We start from the raw sequence: 25,955 nt of genomic DNA, 5'->3' as shown, positions 1-25,955 counted from the left end.
TTTTCCAAGGCTCTAAAATGTTCCACAGAAGTGAAACATGCAGAGTTCATGGACATCAGATGTGGTGATTCGTCCAACCAGCAAGCAAAAAACACAATATATTTAATTTGCGTTAATACGAGAGCAAAAAAATCTGCATATTTGAGAAACTCAAAAATTAGAATACATTTTATTTTACTGTAAAAATAAAAAAAAGTTTAATCTTTGTAAATGCTGCCCTGTAAAACAAACCTTCTCTACGCAATATATATATATATATATATATATATATTTACAGTATGGAATATACATATATAGTATGGAATACAATATGCATATATATATATATATATATATATATAGTATATAGTATACAATATATATTTTCAGATCAACATTCCCAGACAGACTCACTGTATGTATATATATATATACAGGACTGTCTCAGAAAATTAGAATATTGTGATAAAGTTCTTTATTTTCTGTAATGCAATTTAAAAAACAAAAATGTCATGCATTCTGGATTCATTACAAATCAACTGAAATATTGCAAGCCTTTTATTCTTTTAATATTGCTGATTATGGCTTACAGTTTAAGAAAACTCTAAAATCCTATCTCATAAAATTTTAATATTTCCTCAGACCAAGTTAAAAAAAAGATTTATAACAGCTGAGTGTTTGTCAAGGCTCAGGAAACCCTTGCAGGTGTTTCGAGTTAATTAGACAATTCAAGTGATTTGTTTAATACCCTACTAGTATACTTTTTCATGATATTCTAATATTTAGAGATAGGATATTTGAGTTTTCTTAAGCTGTAAGCCATAATCAGCAATATTAAAAGAATAAAAGGCTTGCAATATTTCAGTTGATTTGTAATGAATCCAGAATGCATGACATTTTTGTTTATTTAATTGCATTACAGAAAATTAAGAACTTCATCACAATATTCTAATTTTCTGAGACAGTCCTGTATACCATTGATGACCTCATGGAGGCCTCCAGTAGTTCATCTGTGGATATGACGTGTACGTTTTCTTTGGTTTAAATAAATTAATAGCAGAGTTTATTATTCATATGCTGTTGCAGTTGTGGCAGAGTTAATTATGTATTTATTTTTGTAGAAATAAAATTGCCTTTGTTTAACTATTTCTTTTCTAATAAGAATTATGACGTCTCAATTAATATGTTTTATTATTATTGTTCTTCTGTTGTCATAAACTATTTAAAGATTGGCCTGGAACTCCTGCCATAGCTTGAAACTTAATCTATTGCATTTGAACCATTTCCATATTTTATATTTTCATTTCAGTTATCAATATTTTATTATTATTTATTTATTTATAGTACATAAAACAATTACAGAGAGCTGTTGTTGGCAGTGAACATATCTGTTCTACAATGCTAATTAAATATGGATAAAAAGATAATGCAAGCAGAAACTAAATGAGACACTAAACATGAAACAGTGGAAATTAAAAACTAGTGTTTTATTTTAAAATGTGAAGATCCATCTCAAATGTGAAGAATTTTTTAATTTATTTTTTAACAGCTATAATATTAAAATGCGACATTTGGCTGATTATATTTCTGTGGTTTACTCAAGTAACATTAACGCATGACTTTTAATAGTTTTATAAAACATTATTCATGTTGAGGATATTAGTACCACTTTTTTGGTCTTCTGAGGACAATTTGTGATGTGATTTTATGATCTAATAAAATTCACTGAATAATTCTCAAATAATTTTGACCTATTTTTATCTTTGGATAATTTTAAAGGTATTCTATCTAAATATCTTCTATACAAACACAGAACATTGTGATGAACAACGAGTCAAAGTATTCATATATGCAAATAATACATTTTCATATGATTAATTTGTACTTAAATAATCGGAAGATATCTAATTTGTAACATTGGGCTATTTAAATAAAGTTGTATTGGAGTTTATTATTCATTTAATTTTAAAGTTCTATTTAAATATTGTCTTTGTCAAGTCCTTCTTGCTTGTCAAACATAAAATCCCAAATTTGTGCCACAGTATTGCAGAATCAAACATATGTGCAGCTAATAAAGTGTAATTGCCAAGGGATCAAAATTTATAGGAACGCTTAAAACGACATGCCTGCTACATGCTGTACATATGTCAGATCATTATGGCAGCTGTTCATTTACTCTAAGCACTGTACGTACAATTTTGAGTACTTGAATATTTCCACAATTTGCCCCTTTATGCTTGTAATCTATTACATTTTGGGGGCAAATAAAGTGTTTTTTGTTCCACTGCATTTATTTTATAGCTGTAGTTACTGGTGGCTTTGCAGATTTAGATTGTTAATACAGGATATAAAACAACTAATAGGTTAAGCTTTCCAGAAGTAAATGCAGCACTTAAAATAATATCCACCTTCACCAGCTGCATCATTAAAGTGGAGTGCACATTATTGCATCACTTGTTATAAGCCAGTAATATATATAACTCTGAAATGGACCATTTCCCCTTAATGAGTTGTCACTTTCGGTACTTTTATTTTATTTTGATTATTTTTTAATGCACGGCTTTTACTTGTAATCATATTTTTTCCATCGTGGGTTCATTTTCACGTGCCAAATAGGATTTAAAACACTTGCAAACTTCTTTCACCACTTCATACCCTACAGTATATTACATTAGTCTTTGCAACTGATAAACACTCCTGCAGATGCATTTGCAGCCATTGCTAAATAAGTTATATATATATATATATATATATATATATATATTTAGCCTAGAGTAAATATATATAAAGTAACATATACATATATATTTACTATAAATATAAATGTATCTATATATATGTATATATTTAGCCTTAAGTAAATAATATATATAGAGAGAGTACATAGATACATATATATATATAATTACTATATCTATATATATACTGTATATATATATATATATTTAGCCTCGAGTAAATATATATATATATAGTAAATATATTTATATGTATTAATATTTAGCCTTGAGTAAATAAATATGTTCTATATAAATATAGTAAATATATACCTTTATATATATTCAGCCTTGAGTGAATATATATTTATATATATATATATAAATATTTAGCCTCGAGTAACAAAATATATATATAGTAAATATAAACATATATATTTACTATATATATATATTTAGCCTCGAGTAAATATATATATATATAGTAAATATATATGCATATACAGGACTGTCTCAGAAAATTAGAATATTGTGATAAAGTTCTTTATTTTCTGTAATGCAATTCAAAAAACAAAAATGTCATGCATTCTGGATTCATTACAAATCAACTGAAATATTGCAAGCCTTTTATTCTTTTAATATTGCTGATTATGGCTTACAGCTTAAGAAAACTCTAAAATCCTATCTCATAAAATTTTAATATTTCCTCGGACCAAGGAAAAAAAAAGATTTATAACAGCTGAGTGTTTGTCAAGGCTCAGGAAACCCTTGCAGGTGTTTCGAGTTAATTAGACAATTCAAGTGATTTGTTTAATACCCTACTAGTATACTTTTTCATGATATTCTAATATTTAGAGATAGGATATTTGAGTTTTCTTAAGCTGTAAGCCATAATCAGCAATATTAAAAGAATAAAAGGCTTGCAATATTTCAGTTGATTTGTAATGAATCCAGAATGCATGACATTTTTGTTTTTTGAATTGCATTACAGAAAATAAAGAACTTCATCACAATATTCTAATTTTCTGAGACAGTCCTGTATATATTTACTATATATGTATTTATATTTAGCCTTGAGTAAATAAATATGTTCTATATAAATATAGTAAATATATACCTATATATATATTTTGTCAGCCTTGAGTGAATATATATTTATATATATATATATACTAATATTAAGCCTCGAGTAACTAAATATATATTTATAGTAAATATAAACATATATATTTATTATATATATGTATGTATTTATATTTAGCCTCGAGTAAAGTCACTCAAGTACCACCCTTGAATGTAAAACGTGATGCTTCTAAAAAGTATCTCGACACCGACTTCACCGACTCCTCGGCTTCTGTGAATGCAGCTGAGTGTTGAGACGGTTGGGAGGAGGAGACGAGGAGGGAAGGAGAGGAGGGAAGGAGGGGAGTCCGAAACAGAAGTGACCGCTAGCTTCATGTCAGCCGACGTTACTGAACTAGCAGCGAGCGGAAATCTTCACCCGGGGGAAGAAGGAGAGGGAGAGCGAGGGAGGGAGGGAGGGAGGGGGGGTCGCTGGAAGGGACACCGGACTCTATTTCCTGACTGAGTATTCACATCGGGGTTTTTTGGGGGGTCGTTTCTTTCCTTTTTTTTGGAAAATCTCTTTTTTTCTTCCAGAGGAGCTCGCGAAACAACCGTTGCAGGGAGGTTAGCTAGCCAGCGCCATCTCTCCTCCTCTTCTCCCGCACGCCATGGGGAACGCGGCCACCAACAAGAAGGGCAACGAGCTGGAGAGCGGTGAGTCCCCGAGATGGTGGTTTATTTTTATTTTTTGGGGGGGCGGCGTCCATTGTATCTTTTAGCCGTTTGCCACTTTACCCCAGCCCTCCTCGGGGTCGGCAGGCTCGTGTTATAACACTGGAAAACTAGTCCGGAGAAGGGCCGTTACACCAGCGCTGCGAACAACTCGCCCCTTTTTCAGTTGACGAGACATCAGCGTGTCATTATTAGTGTTTTTCTTGCACTTAGAAATAGAAGAAGAAGAAAAAAAGACTAAAGATGCCGAGCTAAGTTAGCTAGTAGCGAGAAAACCCCGTGGTTGTTGTGGTGTTTTTTTCTTCTTCTTGGTTGCAAAGTGTGTGTGTGGGGGCGGGCGGGGAGGGGGGGGGGAGGAGACAAGTATTAGCAGCCCATTAAAGCCTGCTGATCGATTAATACCCCGTATTGATGAGCTCGCGCGTTAAAAGGCTGTTTGCATGCCAATTGGAGCGCGAGAAGGATCAAGCTTGATAACCAGCTGGCCTGCTAACTTAAGCTATGTGTGTGTGTGTGTGTGGGGGGGATTAGCCCTCAGAAGGCCCCTGTCATTTCATTGCCTCTTGATGGTGGGAACTGTTCAGGCCTGCACACACACACACACACATGTATACACAGTTAGCCATGGCGTTGCAGTCGCTTCCTGGAGCCTGAGGTAATGGCTAACCGTCTCCAGGCGAGCATCACTTCATCATCTCCCCTGTGTTGTCATCATTAACTTATGTGAATAACAATCAGGATGTGTGTGTGTGTGTGTGTGTTGAGCTGCAGCCTCGGCCAGCACAGCTAGCTGCATCACACAGAAAACGTTGCACTGGTGTTGCTTAATATACCACAAACCCACGACTAATTGTGACAAAAAGCCTGTGTGTTTTTGTGTGTGTTTTTTGTCGGCAGTGTGGGACTGTTTCAGCCTTGGGCTTCACTGCCACATTTTATTCTCGGCTACATAAACACAGCCTTCCCTCTGTACAGCACCCTGACCAAATATGGTGAAGAAATGACAAATGCCCTCTTTCCATTCATAAAACTGGACCTACTACTGTCTTCCCAGCACACACACACACACACCCTGAGACAAACACTCTTGAATTGTGGTAGTTGAGCCCCTTTTATAATCTTGTCGAGGACCATCGAGGCTCACTTCTCACGTTCGGCTCGTCGTCAGACCTCCGTCAGAGGAGAAGTGGCATTACAAGCTTTGAAAGGTTTGACGCAACTCGGCCTCCGCCGGTGTTCCTTTGCGCTTGTATACTTTGATGTGTGCAGGTGATCGTCGCGTGCGATAAATCACAAATGTTTCCCCTATACCCGGCTGTAAAGATAAAAGCTGTGGGTGTTGTTGTTTTTGCAGAAGTCAAACGAGTCACTCGTGCACAGAAATGGTCAACGGCTCGATTTCGTGCATTTTTTTTTTTTTATCATCTTGAAAAACACTCAGAGGACCGTCTGTGTTCGGTTCGGTTACACACTTTGTTTAAAGTACTGTCCCATTACGATGCAGTGAATACCTTCCTCTTAGATTTATTGACCTGTTGAAAGGGGCCAGGCACCAGCCAACCAGAATCACTGAGGCGGACAAAGATGATCGGATCGCGAATAGCTCCCGTCCTGCCGAGCGTTTATTCGGAGTGTGACTACGATCCCTCGATACTGTTAAACCTGTTTAAGCTGACACTGTGTGCCCTGAGCTGCAGATTTGTCTGATTTGTCAGCCGCTCTGACTAGAAGGCCCGGTTACCTGCAGCGCTGGATTCATACACTCGAGCACCTTTGTTTACTGTACATATCTGCCATTAGCTGGGGCGGTTGGACCAGCACCAAGACGGTCTCACTCGCACAGGGAGATTAAACAGCTGCCATCGACACACATATTGTATTTCACCGTGCCCATGTATTGGGTTTCACTCAGAGCAAGCTGACATCACCAAAACCAAGTTATGCCCGTCTGGATTTTGGCATTGCCGTCAGGAAGGGTTGGAAAACTCTTCTGGCGTTGGATTATTTTGTCCCTTCGAGGCACAAAAAGCTAGAGACAAATTGTGCGTACGAATATACACACATCTGCTGTTTTTCTCTGAGTCACATCATTACCTTCGCATTGAAAATGCGGAAGGTTATGATTTGAACGCCGTGTATTTATTTATTTATTTGTATGCGTGTTACTCGCATAACTCAAAAGGTATTAAACCGAAACGCATGAAATTTGGTGGGATGATTGGTTATCATCCGGGGACCATTTGATTAGATTTTGGGATCGATCGGGTCAAAGGTCAAGGTCATGAAAAGGTCAATCTTCTTGAATCACATGAAAGTTGGTGGGATGATTGGTTATTATCCGGGGACATAGCGCCGTCAATTTTTATCTAATTGGCATGCAACTAATGCCAACATGTTCATAATGCAATGCCCAGTCTTGCGATGTGCGAAGGTATGCGCTCTACCGAGTTTCTTATAGTTCAAATCCGTTATCGGGAGAGAAGTTGACAGATTAAGGCGCGGGAATATAATTATAAAACCTCTCGTCACAAGCTTCAGCAAAGTTTTGAAGCTTTGTAGAATGACGTAAGTTTCGATTGTTTTGTTCTCCAGGAAGCGGCGTTATCTCGCCAGCGACCTAATATGCATGAACGACCTCCCGCCGCACGGCGTTCTGGCACACCTGCTCTTCGACTCCCTCGGCAGACAGTCAGTCGCCGTTTAAATTCCTCCGGCGAACGTCAACGTTTTCATTCCTGCCGCTTTTCACTCGCCACGCGTCGTGTCCGTCGCTGCGTCACACCCGTCGTCGCGTACGTGAACTCTATGTTTCTCTCTGTCTTCTCTTCCCTATCATCCCATCCATGCGGGCGATCGCTCCTGCGAAAACCGCGGTGATCAATAGAGACTTTTGGCATGCTCATTCCTCCAAAAACACGACCAGAACGCCATCGGTTCTTCTCATTGTGACCACTTGCTAGATGTGTTTGCTTTTTTTTTTTTTTTTAAGTGTGTGCTTTGATAATAAGTCTGTGTTTTTGTTATCCACATTCTCTCAATCTGGATTTCCCCATCCATTGGTTTGTCTTTACTTACCTTTTTTTTCCTCTTTTTGCTGTGTGAAATAGTCTTCTCCCAAACTGTATCACGTGATGCACAAGACGCTCAGATCAGCTCCTCATGTAATTAGCTTCGCATTGAGAATGCGGAAGGTTATGTTTTGATCGCCGTGTATTTATTTATTTATTTATTTGTATGCGTGTTCCTCGCATAACTCAAAAAGTATTAAACCGAATCGCATGCAATTTGGTGGGATGATTGGTTGTTATCCGGGGACCATTTGATTCGATTTTAGGATAGATCGGGTCAAAGGTCAAGGTCAAGGTCATGAAAAGGTCAAAATCTTCTTTTTACCATAGCACGGTCTATTTTTATCCAATTGGCATGCAACTATTGCCAAAATGTTCATAATTCAATGCCCAATCGTGTGATATGCGAAGGTATGCGCTCTACCGAGTGCCCGTTCTAGTTCTGACTGTTGTGCTCTCCCCTCCCTCTCCCTTTTTTGAATAAGCCTCCTAAAGAACAGAAACGATCGCTCTGAGTGTCTTGTATCACTCGTCTGCCTGTCCTGGATGTGGTCGTCCCGTGTTTGAGTTTCGTCTTATCTTCAGAGCATGTGACTCGTTCGGTGTCCCATTTAATGTACATCCAGATGAGAGTTGACTTCGCCCGTGTTCAGTTCACTTTCCATTCCCCATGATTATCCCTTTCCCCTTCTAGTACGATATAGCATTTGGTCGTTTTTGGCAATATAATCTAAAAACCCCGTGCGTCGTTCTGACAATAATCCATAGTTTGTTTTCCCAGACGGGAGCTGACTGCATTTTAATGCTCTTTCATGTTTTTGTTTGCTCATTTTAGTCAAAGAGTTTCTAGCCAAAGCCAAAGAAGATTTCTTACGGACATGGGAATGCCCACCGCAGGTAAGAACGAGGAAAACTCGACACTTGTCGGTAGCTGTGTGTCCCCGCGTGGTCGGCTGACGCGTTGGGTTTGTTTTTTTCACAGAGCACGACGTGCCTAGACGACTTTGAGAGATTAAAGACCCTCGGCACCGGCTCATTTGGAAGAGTCATGCTGGTGAAACACAAAGGAACAGAGGAATACTTTGCCATGAAAATACTGGACAAGCAGAAGGTCAGTGGAAGGTCATGTGTCGCCCCCCCCCCCCCCCTCGCCTCACGTGACACTTTAAAGTAAATAAAAGTGTTATTGACACAGTTAACACTTCACATAAATGCCTTCGTACGGGGTTCCTACGGTCATGGAAAACCTGGAAAAGTCATGGGATTTTAAATGGTCATTTCCAGGCCTGGAAAAGTCATGGAAAAAACTTAAAAGTTATGGAAATTTGTTATAATCACGTGTTCATTTACGCCGAGTTTGAAATAATTAATATATTTTTTAAAGAAAGACGCTCAAAATATAAGCCGGCGTACGCTCTCGATACGCAACATGTTCTACATTCTTCATGTTTATACCGAGATTTCAGTTTGTTTATGGGAATTTGGTTTAAAGTCCTGGAAAAGTCCTGGAAATCCATTGGTCAAAATGTGTAAGAACCCTGTTTATATCTCCCTTGATATTACAAATTTAAACTTGTTCTTGTTGACTTCTGGGTGATCGAGTTGAATAAATAAAAAATAGAAAGTTGGCCGTTGCTTTCTGCTAGAGTGAGCGAGTTTCAGCCCGACGAGGTCACCTTATCTCTCTTTATCTCAGGTGGTGAAGCTGAAGCAAATAGAACACACGCTAAACGAGAAGAGGATACTACAGGCTGTGAGCTTCCCCTTTCTGGTCAGACTTGACTATGCGTTTAAGGTACAGTGTGCTTTTATTTAATTTATTAATCAATTTATACAGTTATGGAGCACGGTATAAGTGGGTTTTAAAAAAAACTTTTCTTAGGACAACTCCAATTTGTACATGGTGATGGAATACGTTCCAGGAGGAGAGATGTTCTCACACCTGAGACGAATTGGAAGGTTCAGGTGAGTTTTCTACGGTTCCTGTCGTCAACGTATTTCCGTGTCTCGCTATTTAATTACCTTCGCATTCTGCGGAAGGTTATGTTTTGATCGCTGTGTATTTATTTGTATGTGTGTTATTCGCATAACTCAAAAAGTATTAAACCGAATCGCATGAAATTTGGTGGGATGATTGGTTATTATCCGGGGACCATGTGATTAGATTTTGGGATCGACCGGGTCAAAGGTCAAGGTCAAGGTCATGAAAAGGTCAACATCTTCTTTTTTATCCAATTGGCATGCAACTAATGCCAAAATGTTCATAATTCATCATTCTCATGCCAAGTACCAAAAAAGTGGCTGCGGCGAAGGTATGCGCTCTACCGAGTGCCCGTTCTAGTTCCCCTTTGTTTTCATCTTTTATTTTCTGCCGTGTGTCGTAACATAAATTGATTTAATTCCACACTTTTTCCCCGTCTTCTGCAGTGAACCACACTCACGGTTTTATGCCGCCCAGATAGTGCTGACCTTTGAGTACCTCCATTCGCTAGATCTCATATACAGAGATCTGAAACCCGAGAACCTGCTCATTGAGCACCACGGCTACATTCAGGTGAGCGGGAACAACGCTGCTGTGTCTCACAGGTCGACACGTCGCCCAGGGTGGGAAATGTGCATCATTTTTTGCGGGTTATTTTTTGCCCCACTGACTGAAATCCAGGAGCATTTAAAAAGAAATTGGGACACTTTTTGAAACTTTGTTAAAAAATAATAAATATACTTATTTAGGCTTACAGTATATGAGCAATTGTCATAGAAATGGCAATAATAAGGCTATTAGGGAATAATAAGACTATTAGGCAGAATTCTACAGATTCAAAGTGTTTTCTTAGATTTTTTGAACAAAAAACAAACAGAAAACATAAATCAGTCAATCATATTCAATGTTATTCTTATTTCTTCGTGGTTATTCATTATTCTTAATTTTTTTTTAAACAACTATTAACAATTATAACTTGTTTTTTTATAATTACAAATTATATTTATTGATTTTTTTTGTTTGTTTACCTACCTAGTACAGGAAGTACAGATAGGACAGACGCGACAAAGAACAAAAACAAAATGCTCTTAAATTCTCGAAATTATGGGGGCATTTTTTGCCCCTCTCCTCGTGATATCAGGGGCAAAATTATATTTCTCTGGGCAGTTTTCCCCCTTTGCCCTCGTGTATTTCCGACGCTGACGTCGCCCCTGTATTGTGTGTGTGTTCCTCTTAAAGGTGACAGACTTTGGATTCGCTAAGCGGGTAAAAGGCCGGACCTGGACGTTGTGTGGGACACCGGAGTACCTGGCGCCGGAAATCATTCTCAGCAAAGTACGGAAGTATTAAAAAAATAGATGTCATGTCTAAACGGAGAGATTGTTGTATATTTTTAAATGCACAATATGTCACAATGTTTACTTTCCTGTCTTTGTACTCGGATCCTAAAATCTGCAACCGCGCCGCTAGATGCCACAAAACCCGACACACTGTCCCCCTTTTTAAACACATTGCATTTTTGGGATCAGATTTCTTTGTTCAGAAGATGATTGGTTAAACATGGACCATCTTTAATAATGCTGTGGTTTTCCAGAACGGCTATAAAAGTGTTCAAAGCAGAGGAATCCATTTATTTTGTACTTATTTTCCTCCGTAGATACTCACTGTAATGCATAAAAAAACACCCGCACACTTGTTTTGGTATCCGAATCTCCTCGGTAGAAATGTCACTTGTGTTTTCTCCCTTGCTCAATGTTAGCCAGTTGGGAGATTTGAAGTGCCCTCTGAAGTTTTACAGATGTCTTCACCGTGAAGTTATGCATCAGTACCTGACGTATCTGTCTCCGGTCTCTTTAGGGCTATAACAAAGCTGTGGACTGGTGGGCCCTCGGAGTCCTCATCTATGAAATGGCTGCTGGTTACCCTCCATTCTTTGCAGATCAGCCCATTCAGATCTACGAGAAGATCGTGTCTGGGAAGGTAGGCGGGCGTTTTTTAAAGTTTGGAATGTAGGACACGATGGTTCTAACCAAACTCACGTTTCAACTGGGAGGAGGAATGTCTTAAAAAAGCCCAAATGTCTTCTTCTCCCCAGGTTCGATTCCCGTCTCACTTCAGCTCCGACTTGAAGGACCTGTTGAGGAACCTGCTGCAGGTGGATCTGACCAAACGCTACGGCAACCTGAAGAACGGAGTCAACGACATCAAGGGCCACAAGTGGTTTGCCACGACCGACTGGATCGCGATCTACGAGAGAAAGGCAAGACGCCGCGCACATGTTGCCATGACAACAAACACTGCGACTCCAAAAACGAGTCAAATATGATTTGATGATATTTACCTTTTTGTTAAGTTGCTCCAACAGTATTATTTTGCAGGATAACAATGATAATAGAGTTCTTCGATTAATCAAAGTAGATATTTTGCTCGGGTTCGTATTTTATTGATCTGTTGGTTCCGTTTTAACTTCGTAATGCAATCATAACACGGTTTTATAAACTTGACACAGGGTTTTTTTCTTACTATTTATTTTATCGCCCCGATTTAAGTGTTTCAAAATAGCTGCTTCCGCCACACAAAATGTGGATTTGAGTCTTGAATATTCCGTTTGACGATGTCAGGCTGTGGTTTTATTGTAATCGGCTGTTTCACACATTTTATTTTTTGTCTCTACTATAATATTTTCATTGCGGACAATTACCTAGTCTGTAAAATGTTAGACGATAGGCAAAAATCCAAAGAGTTTCAATTAACTTTAATAAAATACTCAACATTTATTTTAATGAAAGACATTTTCCGATGACATAAAACATCTGTATTGATTAAGTGATCGGATACATTTTTATTTTATTTGTTTTTTTAATGGCCATCTCATAAAATTAAGTTTTCAGGATTATTGGTTGCACACCTTAAAGACATTTAACATTTTACACGTCATGTGTTTGAATCCCAGCTGAAGACGCGCGTATCCTTCTGTATCTTTCCACCTTCATGGTCTCTGACAGCCAAACACACGGCATGTTTACTAAATACATAGCTGAGGGAGCTGGACTGACGACTTTGCAAAACCAGAACACCGAAGACTTGTGTTTGTGGCATTTTAAACGTTCGCCTCCAAGAATATAAACATTACTTTGTACCGGGTACCGACAGACGGGAGGCTATTCTATTAATAGTTTGAGTGTAACCTGAGAAAAATAAGTAAATGTGGTTTTGTGGCCTCTCAGTGAGAGCAGGATCACAGCAGAGGGGTTCAAATGCTGTTTCACACAGTCTGAGAATGTGGACATATAATATCAGGACTTATCTGCATCAAGTTAAACTTTATAGTGTCACTAGACAGCTGGTAAAAATCTATTTGTAATACCCCCCCCCCAAAGAAATCTCTTTTACGGCTGGCGTACGCTTGAGATGAAGCCGTTTGTACAAAGCGCCGTCAGAAGTGTTTATGGCGGCTTCGAATAGCGGGATAAAAAGTCCTGCTGTTAAATGTGGATGCAGGCAGTGTGTCCTCAAAGAAAGTCCTGGTGGGGCACCAAACACACGAAAAGGGACGCAGCTGGTTGTGTGAATGAAATGAATCCGGCCCGGGGGTTCGATCCCCGATCTTTCGGTGTGGAGTTTTGCACATTCTCCCCGTGGGTTCCCTCCAGCGTCGGAAACACACGAGGGCAAAGGGCAAAACTCGCCCGAAGAAATCTAATGTTGCCCCTGATATCACGAGGAGAGGGGCGACAAATGCCCCCATAATTATGATAAATTAATAGCGTTTAGTTGTTGTTCTTTGTTGTGTGTGTCCTATCTGTACCTTCTGTACTAGGTACACACAAAAAATCTATAAATATAATTTTGAATTATAAAAAAATAAGTTATAGTTGTTTAAAAAAAAATATTACAATAATTAACCACAAAGAAATAATAATAAAATTAAATATGATTGTCTGATTTGCGTTTTCTTTTTGTTTAAAAAATCGAAGAAAACACTTTGAATCCATCGACTACCGCCTAATAGTCTTATTATTGCCATTTTTATGACACTAAGCCTAAATAAGTATATTTATTATTTTCTAACAAAGGTTAAATGTTGTTTCAAAAGTTGCCCCCAATTTATTTTTTAATGCCCCTGGATTTCAGTCAGTGGGGGCAAAAATTGCCCCCTCAAGAAATATGTACATTTCCTACCCTGGTTCCCTCTGGGTTCTTCGGCCTCCTCCCACAGTCCAAAGACATGCAGCTCAGGTTAATTGCAGACTCTAAATTGCCCGTAGGCGTGAGCGTGATTGGTCGCCTGTCTCTATACGAGCTCTTCGATAAATTGGCATTCGCCAAAATGTCAGCCGGGTTCGGTTTAGATAATGTAATGGATTAAATACATTTAAATCCTGCCTAATAAAGTGTGTGTGCTCTTGTTGTCGCAGGTGGAAGCCCCGTTCATACCAAAGTGCAGAGGCCCGGGGGACACCAGCAACTTCGACGACTACGAGGAGGAGGAAATCCGTGTTTCCCTAACGGAAAAATGCGGGAAGGAGTTCGCAGAGTTTTAGGAAGCGAGAACATGGATATATCAGGGAAACATGGGGGATCTTTGCACTCTTCTAAAGACTTGGAGCAGAGACCATCGTTTTTTCAGATCTACTACATAGTCCCTTCATTCCATAAGGCTGAATGAGGTCGCCATGATCCTTGGGTGCCGATAACCTCTCACTGTCACGTACACCTGCGTATTAAAGCAGACACACCACTCTTTTCTTTTCCTTTTTTTACCTACCCACCGTTTTATTTTTGTATTACTTTGAAGCAGTTAGTCTTGGTTGTTATCATCCCCTTTTTAATTATTTTGATATTTTTCAATTTATGAGGAAAAACTGAGACGATGGCCAATAAGAGTCCACACATTGTATCCGACTTGACACACACACACACACACACACACACACTGGTGTGGGTTGTAGGCTCCTCCCTCTAGGCGCCAGCAGCGTATATATATATATATATATATGTAATGATCTGTTACAAGTCCACATCGCATGGGCTATTGTTAAAATTCTGTCCAGCTTTCAGAGGTAGCATTCGTCCTCATGTCCATATCTGTCAGTTTTTTTTTAAAGACATTTGAATACGTCGAATTTTGGAAGCAAGCATGACCAATTAGAAAACATCGGGTGACACCGGAAGAGAGGTCCTTTCCTTTCTTTGCTTTTTGCCTAGAGAGCCAAGCCCCCCCCCCCCATCTCACTCACACACACACACACACACACACAAACATAAAACATCCATTCACTGTCTTCTTGGTATTCTGACCCAGGCACAGCAAGCAATTGCATAAAATGACGAACCGTGTTACTTGTTGAATGCAAATCAAGTTTTTTGTTCGGTCCTTCTGGATCCGTTAGTTACATGTAAAGTTTGTCATTCAGTATCTAACTATTCTTTTGTCGCTGTGTCTAACATTATAGTCATATTGTCCCTAGATTTCAGGTCCGCTTATAAAGACCCTTTGTTATGAGTCTGTGGAACAATGTGACTTCAGTAAATGCAAAAAGAGTGAAGTGAAGTCCTTTTTTTGAAGGATTTTTGTTGAGTGTAATGTTAAGTTGAGAAGGTCGGCGTGAAAGCCGCGACATTGTCAGTAAAACCTTGAAAAAAGAAGAAAAAATATTACATAATTTCCTATGTATTAAAATCAAAGACGTTTAAAAAACTTAAGAAACAAGAACGCAAATCTGCATATTTACCGTATTTTCCCTGTTACCCCCCCCCCCCCGAACCGATTTCTGTGTTTCATTCTTATTAAAGAATGTAGATTTGCAACTTATAGGTATGCATATTTGAAGGCTTGATTTGAAGGTACAGTTTTCCTCACAATACACTGGCTAAAATAAAAACTGCTCCTTTGTATCACATGTAACCTTGTTATTGTTAAACTCATTACATCAAACGTATATACATTGTTTCATATATGTTTTTATTTATACACATTAGAGATGCTAATAAATTTTATTTTTAAAAGTGTTGAAGTTGTGTAACTCTCCGTGCATTGTGAGCCGTCCTCTCCCCACGGTTTAAATATAACCACATGGTTGATAAATGTGACGAAGACACAGGGTTTGATTTATTTGATGCAGGGTCTTAACGTGTGGTCCAGGGATTTTCATGGGTAACACATCAATTTTATCAATTTTTTTAGAAAATAAATTGTCCCTCAGTGGGTGAAAATACATTTAAATTGTACATAAAGAGTAATTAAGTACGGAAACAAAATACATTCTTGTTTCAATCCATTTAAAATGATATTCATACACTTGCATTTATTATGCTGAATGATAACTACATGACTAAGCATGAAGAATAAAAAAATGCTTCTTTAAAAAAAAAAAACATTTTAAACAGATAACCCAAACGTATTAAATCTGAGCCTTTTGCTTCGCCGTAGTCCTTCCAGCGCGGTGGCGTGTGGGTAATGTAGTCCGGCGGAAGACACGTGGGACCGTTTGTTTCGCACGAAGTTTACGGAAAAACATGGCGGGCCTGGAGCTGCTGTCGGACCAGGGCTACCGGCTCGATGGGAGAAAAGCCACCGAGCTGCGGAAGGTTCAGGCCCGCATGGGTGTGTTCGCTCAGGCCGACGGCTCCGCGTATCTAGAGCAGGGCAACACGAAGGCGCTGGCGGTGGTCTACGGTCCGCATGAAGTGAGTGGCGCGTGGGCGGTGATGGCGGGGTTAGCCGTTGTTACGGTTTAACAGGCGACCCTGTTAACTGGCGACTTTTCACGTATAGCTGTCTTCGCGAATGCCACTTGGTTTATCTTTATTATTAAGTGTCAACCCCTTTCATATACATAATAATATAAACTATACGAATTAAACAATGCGGTATTCGCGAGGGTAACGACGTGTTAACTTCCTATTTTCAACACATGTTTTTTCAACTATGACAACAACGGACGCGTTGGTTCAAAGTCGTCAGTTGGTTCAAAGTCGCCAGTTAACACGGTCGCTTTTTAAACCGTAACACCGGTAAAGCATAGCAGCCTCCTTTAGCCCCGAGTGGCTGAATATACTGTGAATGTGTTCATGTAAATATGAGTAATATCAGTTTAATGTCGGTTAACTCTTCCCATAATGCATCATGTATATTCATATACACACGTTTCTTTATATAGAGTTTATTTTATAACTATTGAATACACTTCCCTGCGATCTTTAAGTTTAGTTAAAACTTTCTGTGCAGGTGTTAATTCAAATATACTCCTGTCATAATGTTTCTAATTCAATGTTTGTAAATTAAGTGGGCACATTATATTAATATCAACAATTTATGAAGTAGTCCAGCTCTACCAATCACTGCCTCAGGAATACACGTGCAGTTAAATTAATACCCGAGTGTCAATCTAACCTCAACATTGTTATTATTGTCAAGGTAGAATGTGGCTCAGTTTGAGTGCATTACATTTTACAGTTGTACCTAATAAAGTGGCCGCTGAGTGTTTGTCACAACAATTTTTATATTTCACCTAATAAACCAATTAGCTTTAAATCATTAAGACTTTCACATACCACGATCCCCCTGCATCTGAATAATCACGACATTGAATGAACGACCGACCCGTCCGTAGGTGCGAGGTTCACGCGGCTGGATCCGCCACGATCGAGCCATGATCAACTGTCAGTACAGCATGGCCACGTTCAGCACGGCGGAGAGGAAGAGGAGGCCGCACGGCGACCGCAAGTCCACCGAGATGAGCCTCCACCTCAAGCAGACGTTCGAAGCCGCGGTGATGACCCAGCTCTACCCGCGCTCTCAAATAGACATCTTTGTCAAGGTAAACAGTGAGAGAGTGGGGGGGGGTTATTGTGTCCCCCATATTGGGAACCATATCAACGGTTCTACTAATTCTTTCCCCCGACAGATCCTGCAGTCAGACGGCGGGAACTACAGCGTGTGCGTGAACGCTGCCACCCTGGCGATGATCGACGCCGGCATCCCCATGCGGGACTACGTGTGCGCCTGCACGGTCGGGTTCGTGGACGAGACGCCCCTCGCCGACCTTTGCTACGCCGAGGAGGGCGGAGGAGTGAGCTCGCTGGCCTTGGCGCTGCTGCCCCGGAGCGGGCAGATCGCTCTGCTGCAGATGGACGCCAGACTCCATCAGGATCACCTGGAGCCGCTCATGGAAGCCGCCATGACGGCTTGCAAAGGCGTGAGCAAGGTGCTGGACGAGGTGGTGCGGCAACATCTGCAAGAAGCCGCCGTGCTGTCTGCAGAGTGAACGTCCAGACTGGAGACGTGTTATTGGACCGGATGGAGAGGGAAGATGAGAGGATCTTGGAGAAATGTTGTTGTTATATGTATTCATCGCAGTTATACCCTTTTTGTACATTATGTGTCACGCTAATAATAAATCTGACAACCCTGCATCATTTGTGTTACATTACATTACAAGTCATCTCGCAGACGCTTTTATCCAAAGCGACTTACAATAAGTGCATCAACCTAGAGTACAAACTAAGAACAAGAATACAGAAAGTAATATTTCCTCAACATAGTCAAACTAGAAAAGTACCATAATAAGAGCTATTTAAGTGCCACTGAAGTGCAAATCTGTGTTTTAATCCAGATTTAGTCTGAAAAGATGATGAATTTTGAACCGTCGGATTTAAGGTATTTAGAGGTTCAATTGTCAATCTTAATGCAAAATAGAGAACCTATGATATACGACTGATGTAACAGATATGGAGTTATTAATGTTTTAAAGGCTGTTAAACGTGTGTACGTCAGCTTTGTTTACGTCAGCTTTGTTAAAAGCTTTACGACTGATTTTTAAAATGCAGAATATGGAGCTGATGAATGAATACATTTTAGTCTTTCATGAACAAAGAAACCAAATAACGTTTTTATTTATTTTATTCTATGGGGTTAAGTCTTTTATTTATTTATTGTAGTTAATTTGAATCGCGATTTATTCACCGGAAGTCGGTCCGTCGCACTAATGTTTCCGCAGGAACAAGGAAATAGAAATTTAGCAGCGGCTGCTCCGAACAAGCCCCTCCTTGTGACCGGCTGTAAGCTGGAAAGAGGTCTGTCTTTACACGTTTTAATAATGGAAATATTATCAACGTAGCTTGTTAATAATAAACATTTTTCAGAGGAGAAACGATGTAAAACGTGTTTTTAAAGCCGGCCCGGTCGCTGTGACTGAGCTAACCGCGGTTGTCAATAAACGGGATGAAGATGGGTGGCAGTAAAACAAGTGGCAGCTGTGAGGGAACCCATTTAATTATATAGTATTGGGTTGTGGATAGATAAATATAACACATATAACGCCATCAAGTTTTAATCACGTGTTTTAAAGGTGTGTAGTTGGCTAACTCATAAACGTGGTGTCACAGTGCGCGTGTTGCCTTCAGGGTCCAGTGTGTCCAGTGTGTCCGGTTCTTTACGGTACGACGGACAACAACATGGGACTGCTGTCCGACCCTAACAGGAGACGGGCTTTGATCAGCCTGCTAACCCGCCTCAATGCCCCAATCTGGTGAGTTGTGTGTCTTACATAATGCACTTTAATGCAACACACACGCTTCTGACTCGATCTGATTTCTCTCTTTCCATCCTCTCCATCTTAGTGTGGTCTGCTACATGGCGGGCGTGGCCTGGTTCATGGGGTTGGCGTTCGAGCCCTTCACCCTGAGGAACTACATGTCAGAGAACGCCATGGGGTCCACCATGGTGGAGGAGCGCTTTCCTGCAGGGGAGCCGGCGCTGGCCACGGGCAGAGAGTTCGCAGCCCATAAGAAGAAAACTGGGTAAGGAAGGAAGGAAGGCACCACGTGGATGTAGGAGTCAGTTTATGTGCCTGGTTTGCTAAGGAAGGGAGGAAGGTAGGAAGGAAGGAAGGAAGACACCATGTGGATGTAGGAGTCAGTTTATGTGCCTGGTTTGCTAAGGAAGGGAGGAAGGTAGGAAGGAAGGAAGGAAGACACCATGTGGATGTAGGAGTCAGTTTATGTGCCTGATTTGCTAAGGAAGGAAGGAAGGAAGGAAGGCACCACGTGGATGTAGGAGTCAGTTTATGTGCCTGATTTGCTAAGGAAGGAAGGAAGGAAGGAAGGCACCACGTGGCTGTAGGAGTCAGTTTATGTGCCTGATTTGCTAAGGAAGGAAGAAAGGAAGGAAGGAAGGAAGACACCACATGGATGTAGGAGTCAGTTTATGTGCCTGATTTGCTAAGGAAGGAAGGAAGACACCACGTGGATGTAGGAGTCAGTTTATGTGCCTGATTTGCTAAGGAAGGAAGGAAGGAAGGAAGGCAGGCACCACGTGGCTGTAGCAGTCAGTTTATGTGCCTGATTTGCTAAGGAAGGAAGAAAGGAAGGAAGGAAGGAAGGAAGACACCACGTGGCTGTAGCAGTCAGTTTATGTGCCTGATTTGCTAAGGAAGGAAGAAAGGAAGGAAGGAAGGAAGGAAGACACCACGTGGATGTAGGAGTCAGTTTATGTGCCTGATTGGCTCACGGTTGCTTTTCATGAGCACGGAAGGTCTGCGCTGCTCTTTTTACAGTTTGATGGTATTTTCAAAGTGTCCTATCCGACACGAGGCTCGTCATATGCGCTCTTATTCTCTCCTCTTCTGTTCTGTGGTTGCTCTGCAGGGGGATGCCCGTGGACTGGCTGGTGAAGACCATGCAGTCTCGAGGGCTGGAGGTGTTTACCCAGAGCTTCTCTCGCAGGTTGCCCTTTCCCGATGAAGACAAAGAGAGATACGTAAGTCTTTAATACGTTGTTGTCGCTTTGTTTTTACATCGTTTCACGGGTTCCTCCTCTTCTCAGATGGTGAAAGGCACAAATGTATACGGCATCCTTCGGGCTCCGAGAGCTCCGCGGACCGAAGCCCTGGTGCTGAGCGCCCCCTGCAGCCCGGGAGACGACAACAATCAGGCGGTGGGGCTGCTGCTGGGCTTGGCCCAGTATTTCAGGAGTGAGTACCGGACCCACCGCCTCCATCGCCGTCGGCCGTCCTTCCTTTTAACGACCGCCGCGTTCCTCCGTAGGTCAGATCTTCTGGGCCAAAGACATCATCTTCCTGGTGAACGAGCACGATCTGATCGGCATGCAGGCGTGGCTGGAGGGCTACCACCACACCAACACGACAGGTGACCACCGGCAGTTCACACGACACCGTCGACAAATATCATGGGATTTAAAAATGGTCATTTCCAGGCCTGGAAAAGTCACGGAAAAAACTGAAGTCATAAAAGTTTTGAAAAAGTCATGGAAATGTGTTATAATCACGTGTTCATTTACGCCGAGTTTGAAATAATTCATATATTTTTTTAAAGAAAGACGCTCAAAATATCAGCCGGCGTACGCTCTCGATACACAAAATGTTCTTCATTTTTCATGTTTATACCGAGATTTCAGTTTGGTCATGGAAATTTGGTTTAACCCTTGTGTCGCCTTCGGGTCAATTTGACCCGATTCAATGTTTAATGTCGGTGTTCTTTCGGGAGTCAACAAACAAACATAAAGTACCTCACACTTAAACTTGGAAAACAATATTAATTCTAATAATTTTCTGGAGATTTTAATAGCTGGGGTCATATTGACCTCAAGGGTAAAATATGTTAGTAAATATAAAGGTAACAGGAGGGTTAAACATTGAATCGGGTCAAATTGACCCGAAGGCAACAGGAGGGTGAAACATTGAATCGGGTCAAATTGACCCGAAGGCAACACAAGGGTTAAAGTCCTGGGAATCCATCGGTCAACATGTGTCAGAACCCTGCCCATCGTGTGTTTCCATCCTCCCTGTTGACGTGCGTCCCTGTGCTTGTGCCCCGAGGTATGGACTGGTCTCCGCTCCAGGGCCGCGGCGGCTCCATCCAGGCGGCGCTGTGCCTGGAGCTCAGCAGTGACGTGGTCACCAGTCTGGACCTGGTCCTGGAGGGCCTCAACGGCCAGCTCCCCAACCTGGACTTAGCCAACCTCTTCTACGCCTTCTGTCAGAAGATCGGCGTCCTCTGCACCACCCAGGGCAAGGTGAAGCCCCCCCCGGATCGGTCGGACGGCCTTTCCGTCGCCGTGGTTTCTCACTCTTTGTCCTTCACATCTCTCCAGCTGCAGAGGAACGATTGGGACAGCGTGTCCGGCTACAGCCACGCGGTGCAGACCATGATGCTGATGGTGATGAAGCAGGCCAGCGGGCGGTCCTGGGGCGACCACGGCCTCTTCCTGCGATACCACATCGAGGCCGCCACCATCAAGGGCATCAACAGCTTCCGCCAGTACAAGGCCGACGCCACCACCGTCGGCAGGTCGGAACCGGCGTCCGGAAGGTTCATTGAGTGGATCCTCCCCTCGTCTCGTCTCTGACGTCTCGCTTGATGTCCTCCAGGCTGCTGGAGGGAATGTATCGGAAGCTGAATAACCTCCTGGAGCGCCTCCACCAGTCCTACTTCTTCTACCTCATGCCGTCCCTGTCTCACTTCGTCTCCATCGGTTACTACATGCCGGCCTTCGGCTTCCTCGCCGTCATCCTGCTGCTTCGTGTATCCTCTCTGTCACACACACACACACACACACACACAGACCCACGTTACTGATGACGTGCTGTATTTTTTTACGGATGTTTTTTACTGACATCAGGACAGCACAAAGTCTCTACATCTTCCGCCGGAAACTAAAAACACATCTTTTCCGACTTTATCTGGATTAAAACACAGATTAGCACTTCAGTGGCACTTAAATGTCTCTTACTTATTACTTATGATACTTTTGCAGTTCGACTATGTTGAGGAAATGTTACTTTCTGTATTCTTGTTGTTCTTAGTTTGTACTCTTGGTTGATGCACTTATTGTAAATCGCTTTGGATAAAAGCGTCTGCTAAATGGCGTGTGATGTAATGTAATATTGTCAGACTTGACCCTTGACCTGTGACACAGGCCTTAGACCTGTGGGTTCAACTCACGACGCCACCGCCAAAATCAGAAGACGGAGTCGTCGCCCCGGAGCAGGTGAGACGACGCGTGAAATTAAACTACCTGCTAATCTGGGGTCCGTTAAATCATCCACTTTAATTACCCTCCTCCTCCTCCTCCTCCTCCTCCTCTCAGATGTCCAGTCCGGGCGTGCTGTCCGTGCTGACCCCGCTGGTGATCAGCCACCTGACCGGCGTGGCGCTCTACACGCTGCCGATCCAGTTCCAGGAGATCGCCGTGGAACACTTCCCGGTGTCCGAGACCGAGGCCGTGGTCCTGACGGCCATCGCCGTGTACACGGCGGGCCTGGCGCTGCCTCACAACACCCACAGGTAGCCGCCGTGCGCCGGCAGCACGGGGACATCGCCACGGGAGCGGGAGGCTTCGGTGTGCACCCGTCACATTCGCCTCAACGCGACTTCTCTGGAGGGTTTCTCCTCCTCCACGTTTGAAGAATTAATAGGATAAATATGACGATTCAGCCACGTCCCATGGGATGAAATGATGAGGTGACATTTGGTGGGGGGAGGAGGGGGGGGGGAGGGGCTGCAACCGGCAACCTCACCACTCTAGATTCCACAATGTTCCTTTAAGTACACATCTTGTCTCTATGACATCATTATTTATTTCCCGACACATTTTCTTCAGACTACATTTGCACACCAGTGTGTATTAATTGACTGACATGCTATAAGATTGCTTTTTTTTTTACACTAAACATACTATCCCAGTGGTTCTCAACATTTGTTCAGTGATGCCTTATGAAATATTCTTTCAGCCAAGTAAAAAAAAATTAAAGATGCAATACACTGATTTATAGAATATATACAAATCAGTTTATGAACTTACTTTTTTTTTAAATTAAATAACTTTTTGACGGATTTTTTAATGGATGATTAATTTCAATAGATTTTCTTTGATGTTTTTATAACAATTTATTATTTGACAGTTCTCAAATTATATAATTACGTTTTATGACTTACTAAACTAGGACTTATTTTTTTAAATTCTTCACGTATATTATCCAATGACATTTGTATTGCATTGTTATGACATAGAAAGACTTGCAAACTATATATATATTATAAATACAATTATATATATAATATATAAATAAAATTATATAATATATTTATTTATATAAATATATATATATATACTAATAAATATATAATATAAAACGATCTTCTCTGGAGGGTTTTTCCTCCAAGTTTGAAGAATTAATACGATAAATATGACGATTCACCCACGTCTAATGGGATAGAATGATGAGGTGACATTTGGTGGGGGGAGGAGGGGGGGAGGGCTGCAACCGGCAAACCTCACCACTCTAGATTCCACAATGTTCCTTTCAGTACACATCTTGTCTCTATGACATCATTATTAATTTCCCGACACATTTTCTTCAGACTACATTTACACACCAGAGTGAGCCACGCCGAGTTCTTCACGGGTTCATAAAGACGGTTTAAAAATGTCCCCGACCGTCCTCTGGGCTCACGGTGAGTCTCAACACGCCGCTGTAAAGAGCCCCGTGATCCAGAAGCTGTTGTTGTTGTTGTTGTTGTTGAAGGCTCCTGACGGGCCGGGGGACGGAGCACGGCTGGAAGGTGCTGAAGCTGGTCGCCGTGCTGTACCTGGCGGTGCTGCTCGGCTGCACCGCCCTCATTAACTTCTCCCTGGGCTTCATCCTGGCGCTCACCCTGGTGCCGGTGGCTGCCTTCGTCACCCCCGACGTCCCAAAGTGAGGCGCCTGCACGGACCCTCGGATCGTTGTAGCGCCGTCAAATAACCTCACCGCTGTCTTCTTCTTCTCTTCCCCCCCTCCTCCTCCTCCTCTTTAGGGCTCTGTCAGCCTTCGTCCTGGTCATCCTCAGCCCGGCCTGCACGCTCCTCTTTTCCGTCTTTTTCTTCCAAGAGTTGCAGGAGATGCCCGTCAGCTTCCTGGACGGCTGGATGCTCTTCCTGTCGGTCATCTCTCAGGGCATCCTGGACCACGCCCTCTACGGCTCTCTGGTGTACCCGCTCGTGTCCCTGCTGGTGTATCCGTGCTGGCTGCTCTTCTGGAACATCCTCTTCTGGAAGTAAAGGGCAAGAGGTCCGTACAGGACGACTGGGGGTTGTCTCAGGTTTGTGTGACCGACGGGTCAATCCACTGGAGATGAATATCTAAAGGTCGATTTATAACTCCCTTTTTATGCTGACATTTTGTTCGTGTTTCACTCTAAAAAAAAATAATTGGGGGGGTCAGACTTGATAAACCTGGACTGTTTTGTACTGAAATCTCACTTGCGATCTTTTCTCGGTAGCTATTCATGTCATGATTTGGATTGCTTTTGGTAAAATATTAAGTTTTATGCTTTTCTTTGTGGTACATGAAGAGGATGTGCTGGGTTTGTTTTTAGATGTTTTCTTTTCTCAGGCGGGATGATGATGAATGACAGTAACCAACCAACTGATAGCATGAAATGGAAGAACCGACCCGATTGGTTGGTCGTCTGCCTCGTTTAAAATATCGGGTTCATCTGTTGAACAAGCCGTCACCGTATCTCAATGTTTTTATACTTGTTTTGATAAATTTATTTGAAATGTTTATTTCATATTTATAAATGCCAAATAAAAAAACTGAAAAGAACTTAACGGGTAACTTCAGTCTTATTTACAAAATGTGTGTATGACATTTTCTGACTTACTATATACACAATGACTGTTTGATGCTGTGCTATGCCGTCTTTACAACATATACTAGATACTGCTCTTTATGACATTTATGGCTCTTTTAAAGCATATGCATGTGAGGTCTAGGTCACGCCGTGCTATGACATAACACACTGTGATTGTAGTTGTCTTACTGTGTACAACAGGACCTTTAATGACTGCTACAAAGTTGACATTTTGATAAACGTATGACTTATTGCATAAAATACTATGACATGCTATAAGATTGCTTTTTTTTACACTAAACATACTATCCCAGTGGTTCTCAACATTTGTTCAATGATGCCTTATGAAATATTCTTTCAGCCAAGTAAAACAAATTAAATATGCAATACACTGATTTATAGAATATATTACAATTCAGTTCATAAACTTACTTTTTTTTAAATTAAATAACTATTTGGAGGATTTTTTAAAGGAATGATGAATTTAAATAGATTTTTTTAAATTTCACGTTACCCCTTTATTGCACTTCGATGTTTTTAATAACAATTTATTATTTGACAGTTCTTATTATATAATTTTATGACGTTTTAGGACTTACTAAACTAGGACTTATTTTTTCTAATTCTTCACGTATATTATCCGATGACATTTGTATTGCATTGTTATGACAGAAAGACTTGCAAACTATATATATATAATTATAAATACAATTATATATAAATAAAATTATATATATATATAATTGTAGATATAATATATTTATATAAATATAT

At 41.2% G+C, this 25,955-nt stretch overlaps 3 protein-coding genes across 5 annotated transcripts; all 3 read left to right on the top strand.

Annotated features, from left to right (window-relative positions):
• Positions 1–4,268: 4,268 nt before the first annotated feature.
• On the top strand, positions 4,269–15,554 carry prkacbb (protein kinase, cAMP-dependent, catalytic, beta b). Its single transcript, XM_056421311.1, is given in 11 exon segments — positions 4,269–4,475; positions 8,397–8,458; positions 8,544–8,672; positions 9,258–9,356; positions 9,444–9,526; positions 9,989–10,115; positions 10,782–10,877; positions 11,400–11,522; positions 11,638–11,802; positions 13,961–14,066; positions 14,069–15,554. Coding segments are annotated over 11 exon segments (1,179 nt in total). The 5' UTR covers positions 4,269–4,429; the 3' UTR covers positions 14,212–15,554.
• Positions 15,555–16,037: 483 nt separating this feature from the next.
• On the top strand, positions 16,038–17,958 carry exosc4 (exosome component 4). Its single transcript, XM_056421203.1, has 3 exons — positions 16,038–16,232; positions 17,159–17,365; positions 17,453–17,958. Exons 1-3 carry the CDS (start codon positions 16,062–16,064, stop codon positions 17,810–17,812), a joined length of 738 nt encoding a protein of 245 aa, XP_056277178.1. The 5' UTR covers positions 16,038–16,061; the 3' UTR covers positions 17,813–17,958.
• A 587-nt stretch (positions 17,959–18,545) lies between these two features.
• Positions 18,546–25,153, top strand: gpaa1 (glycosylphosphatidylinositol anchor attachment 1). 3 transcript variants are annotated; one of them, XM_056420756.1, is made up of 13 exons: positions 18,546–18,620; positions 18,933–19,075; positions 19,167–19,346; positions 20,193–20,304; positions 20,371–20,518; positions 20,592–20,693; positions 21,383–21,579; positions 21,658–21,854; positions 21,935–22,088; positions 22,483–22,554; positions 22,654–22,850; positions 24,092–24,262; positions 24,363–25,153. In XM_056420756.1, exons 2-13 carry the CDS (start codon positions 19,002–19,004, stop codon positions 24,604–24,606), a joined length of 1,848 nt encoding a protein of 615 aa, XP_056276731.1. In that variant the 5' UTR covers positions 18,546–18,620; positions 18,933–19,001; the 3' UTR covers positions 24,607–25,153. The 3 variants fall into 3 exon arrangements, with proteins under 3 accessions (XP_056276731.1, XP_056276732.1, XP_056276733.1); XM_056420757.1 differs by having other exon boundaries at positions 18,552–18,620; positions 18,951–19,075; XM_056420758.1 differs by lacking the exon at positions 18,546–18,620 and having other exon boundaries at positions 18,668–19,075.
• The last annotated feature ends 802 nt before the right edge of the window (positions 25,154–25,955 follow it).

Source organism: Pseudoliparis swirei, chromosome 8 (assembly GCF_029220125.1).
Source record: "Pseudoliparis swirei isolate HS2019 ecotype Mariana Trench chromosome 8, NWPU_hadal_v1, whole genome shotgun sequence".
In the NCBI taxonomy this organism is placed as follows: domain Eukaryota; kingdom Metazoa; phylum Chordata; class Actinopteri; order Perciformes; family Liparidae; genus Pseudoliparis; species Pseudoliparis swirei.
The sequence above is the reverse complement of the archived record's forward strand: the minus strand, read 5'-3'. Positions and strand labels throughout refer to the sequence as shown.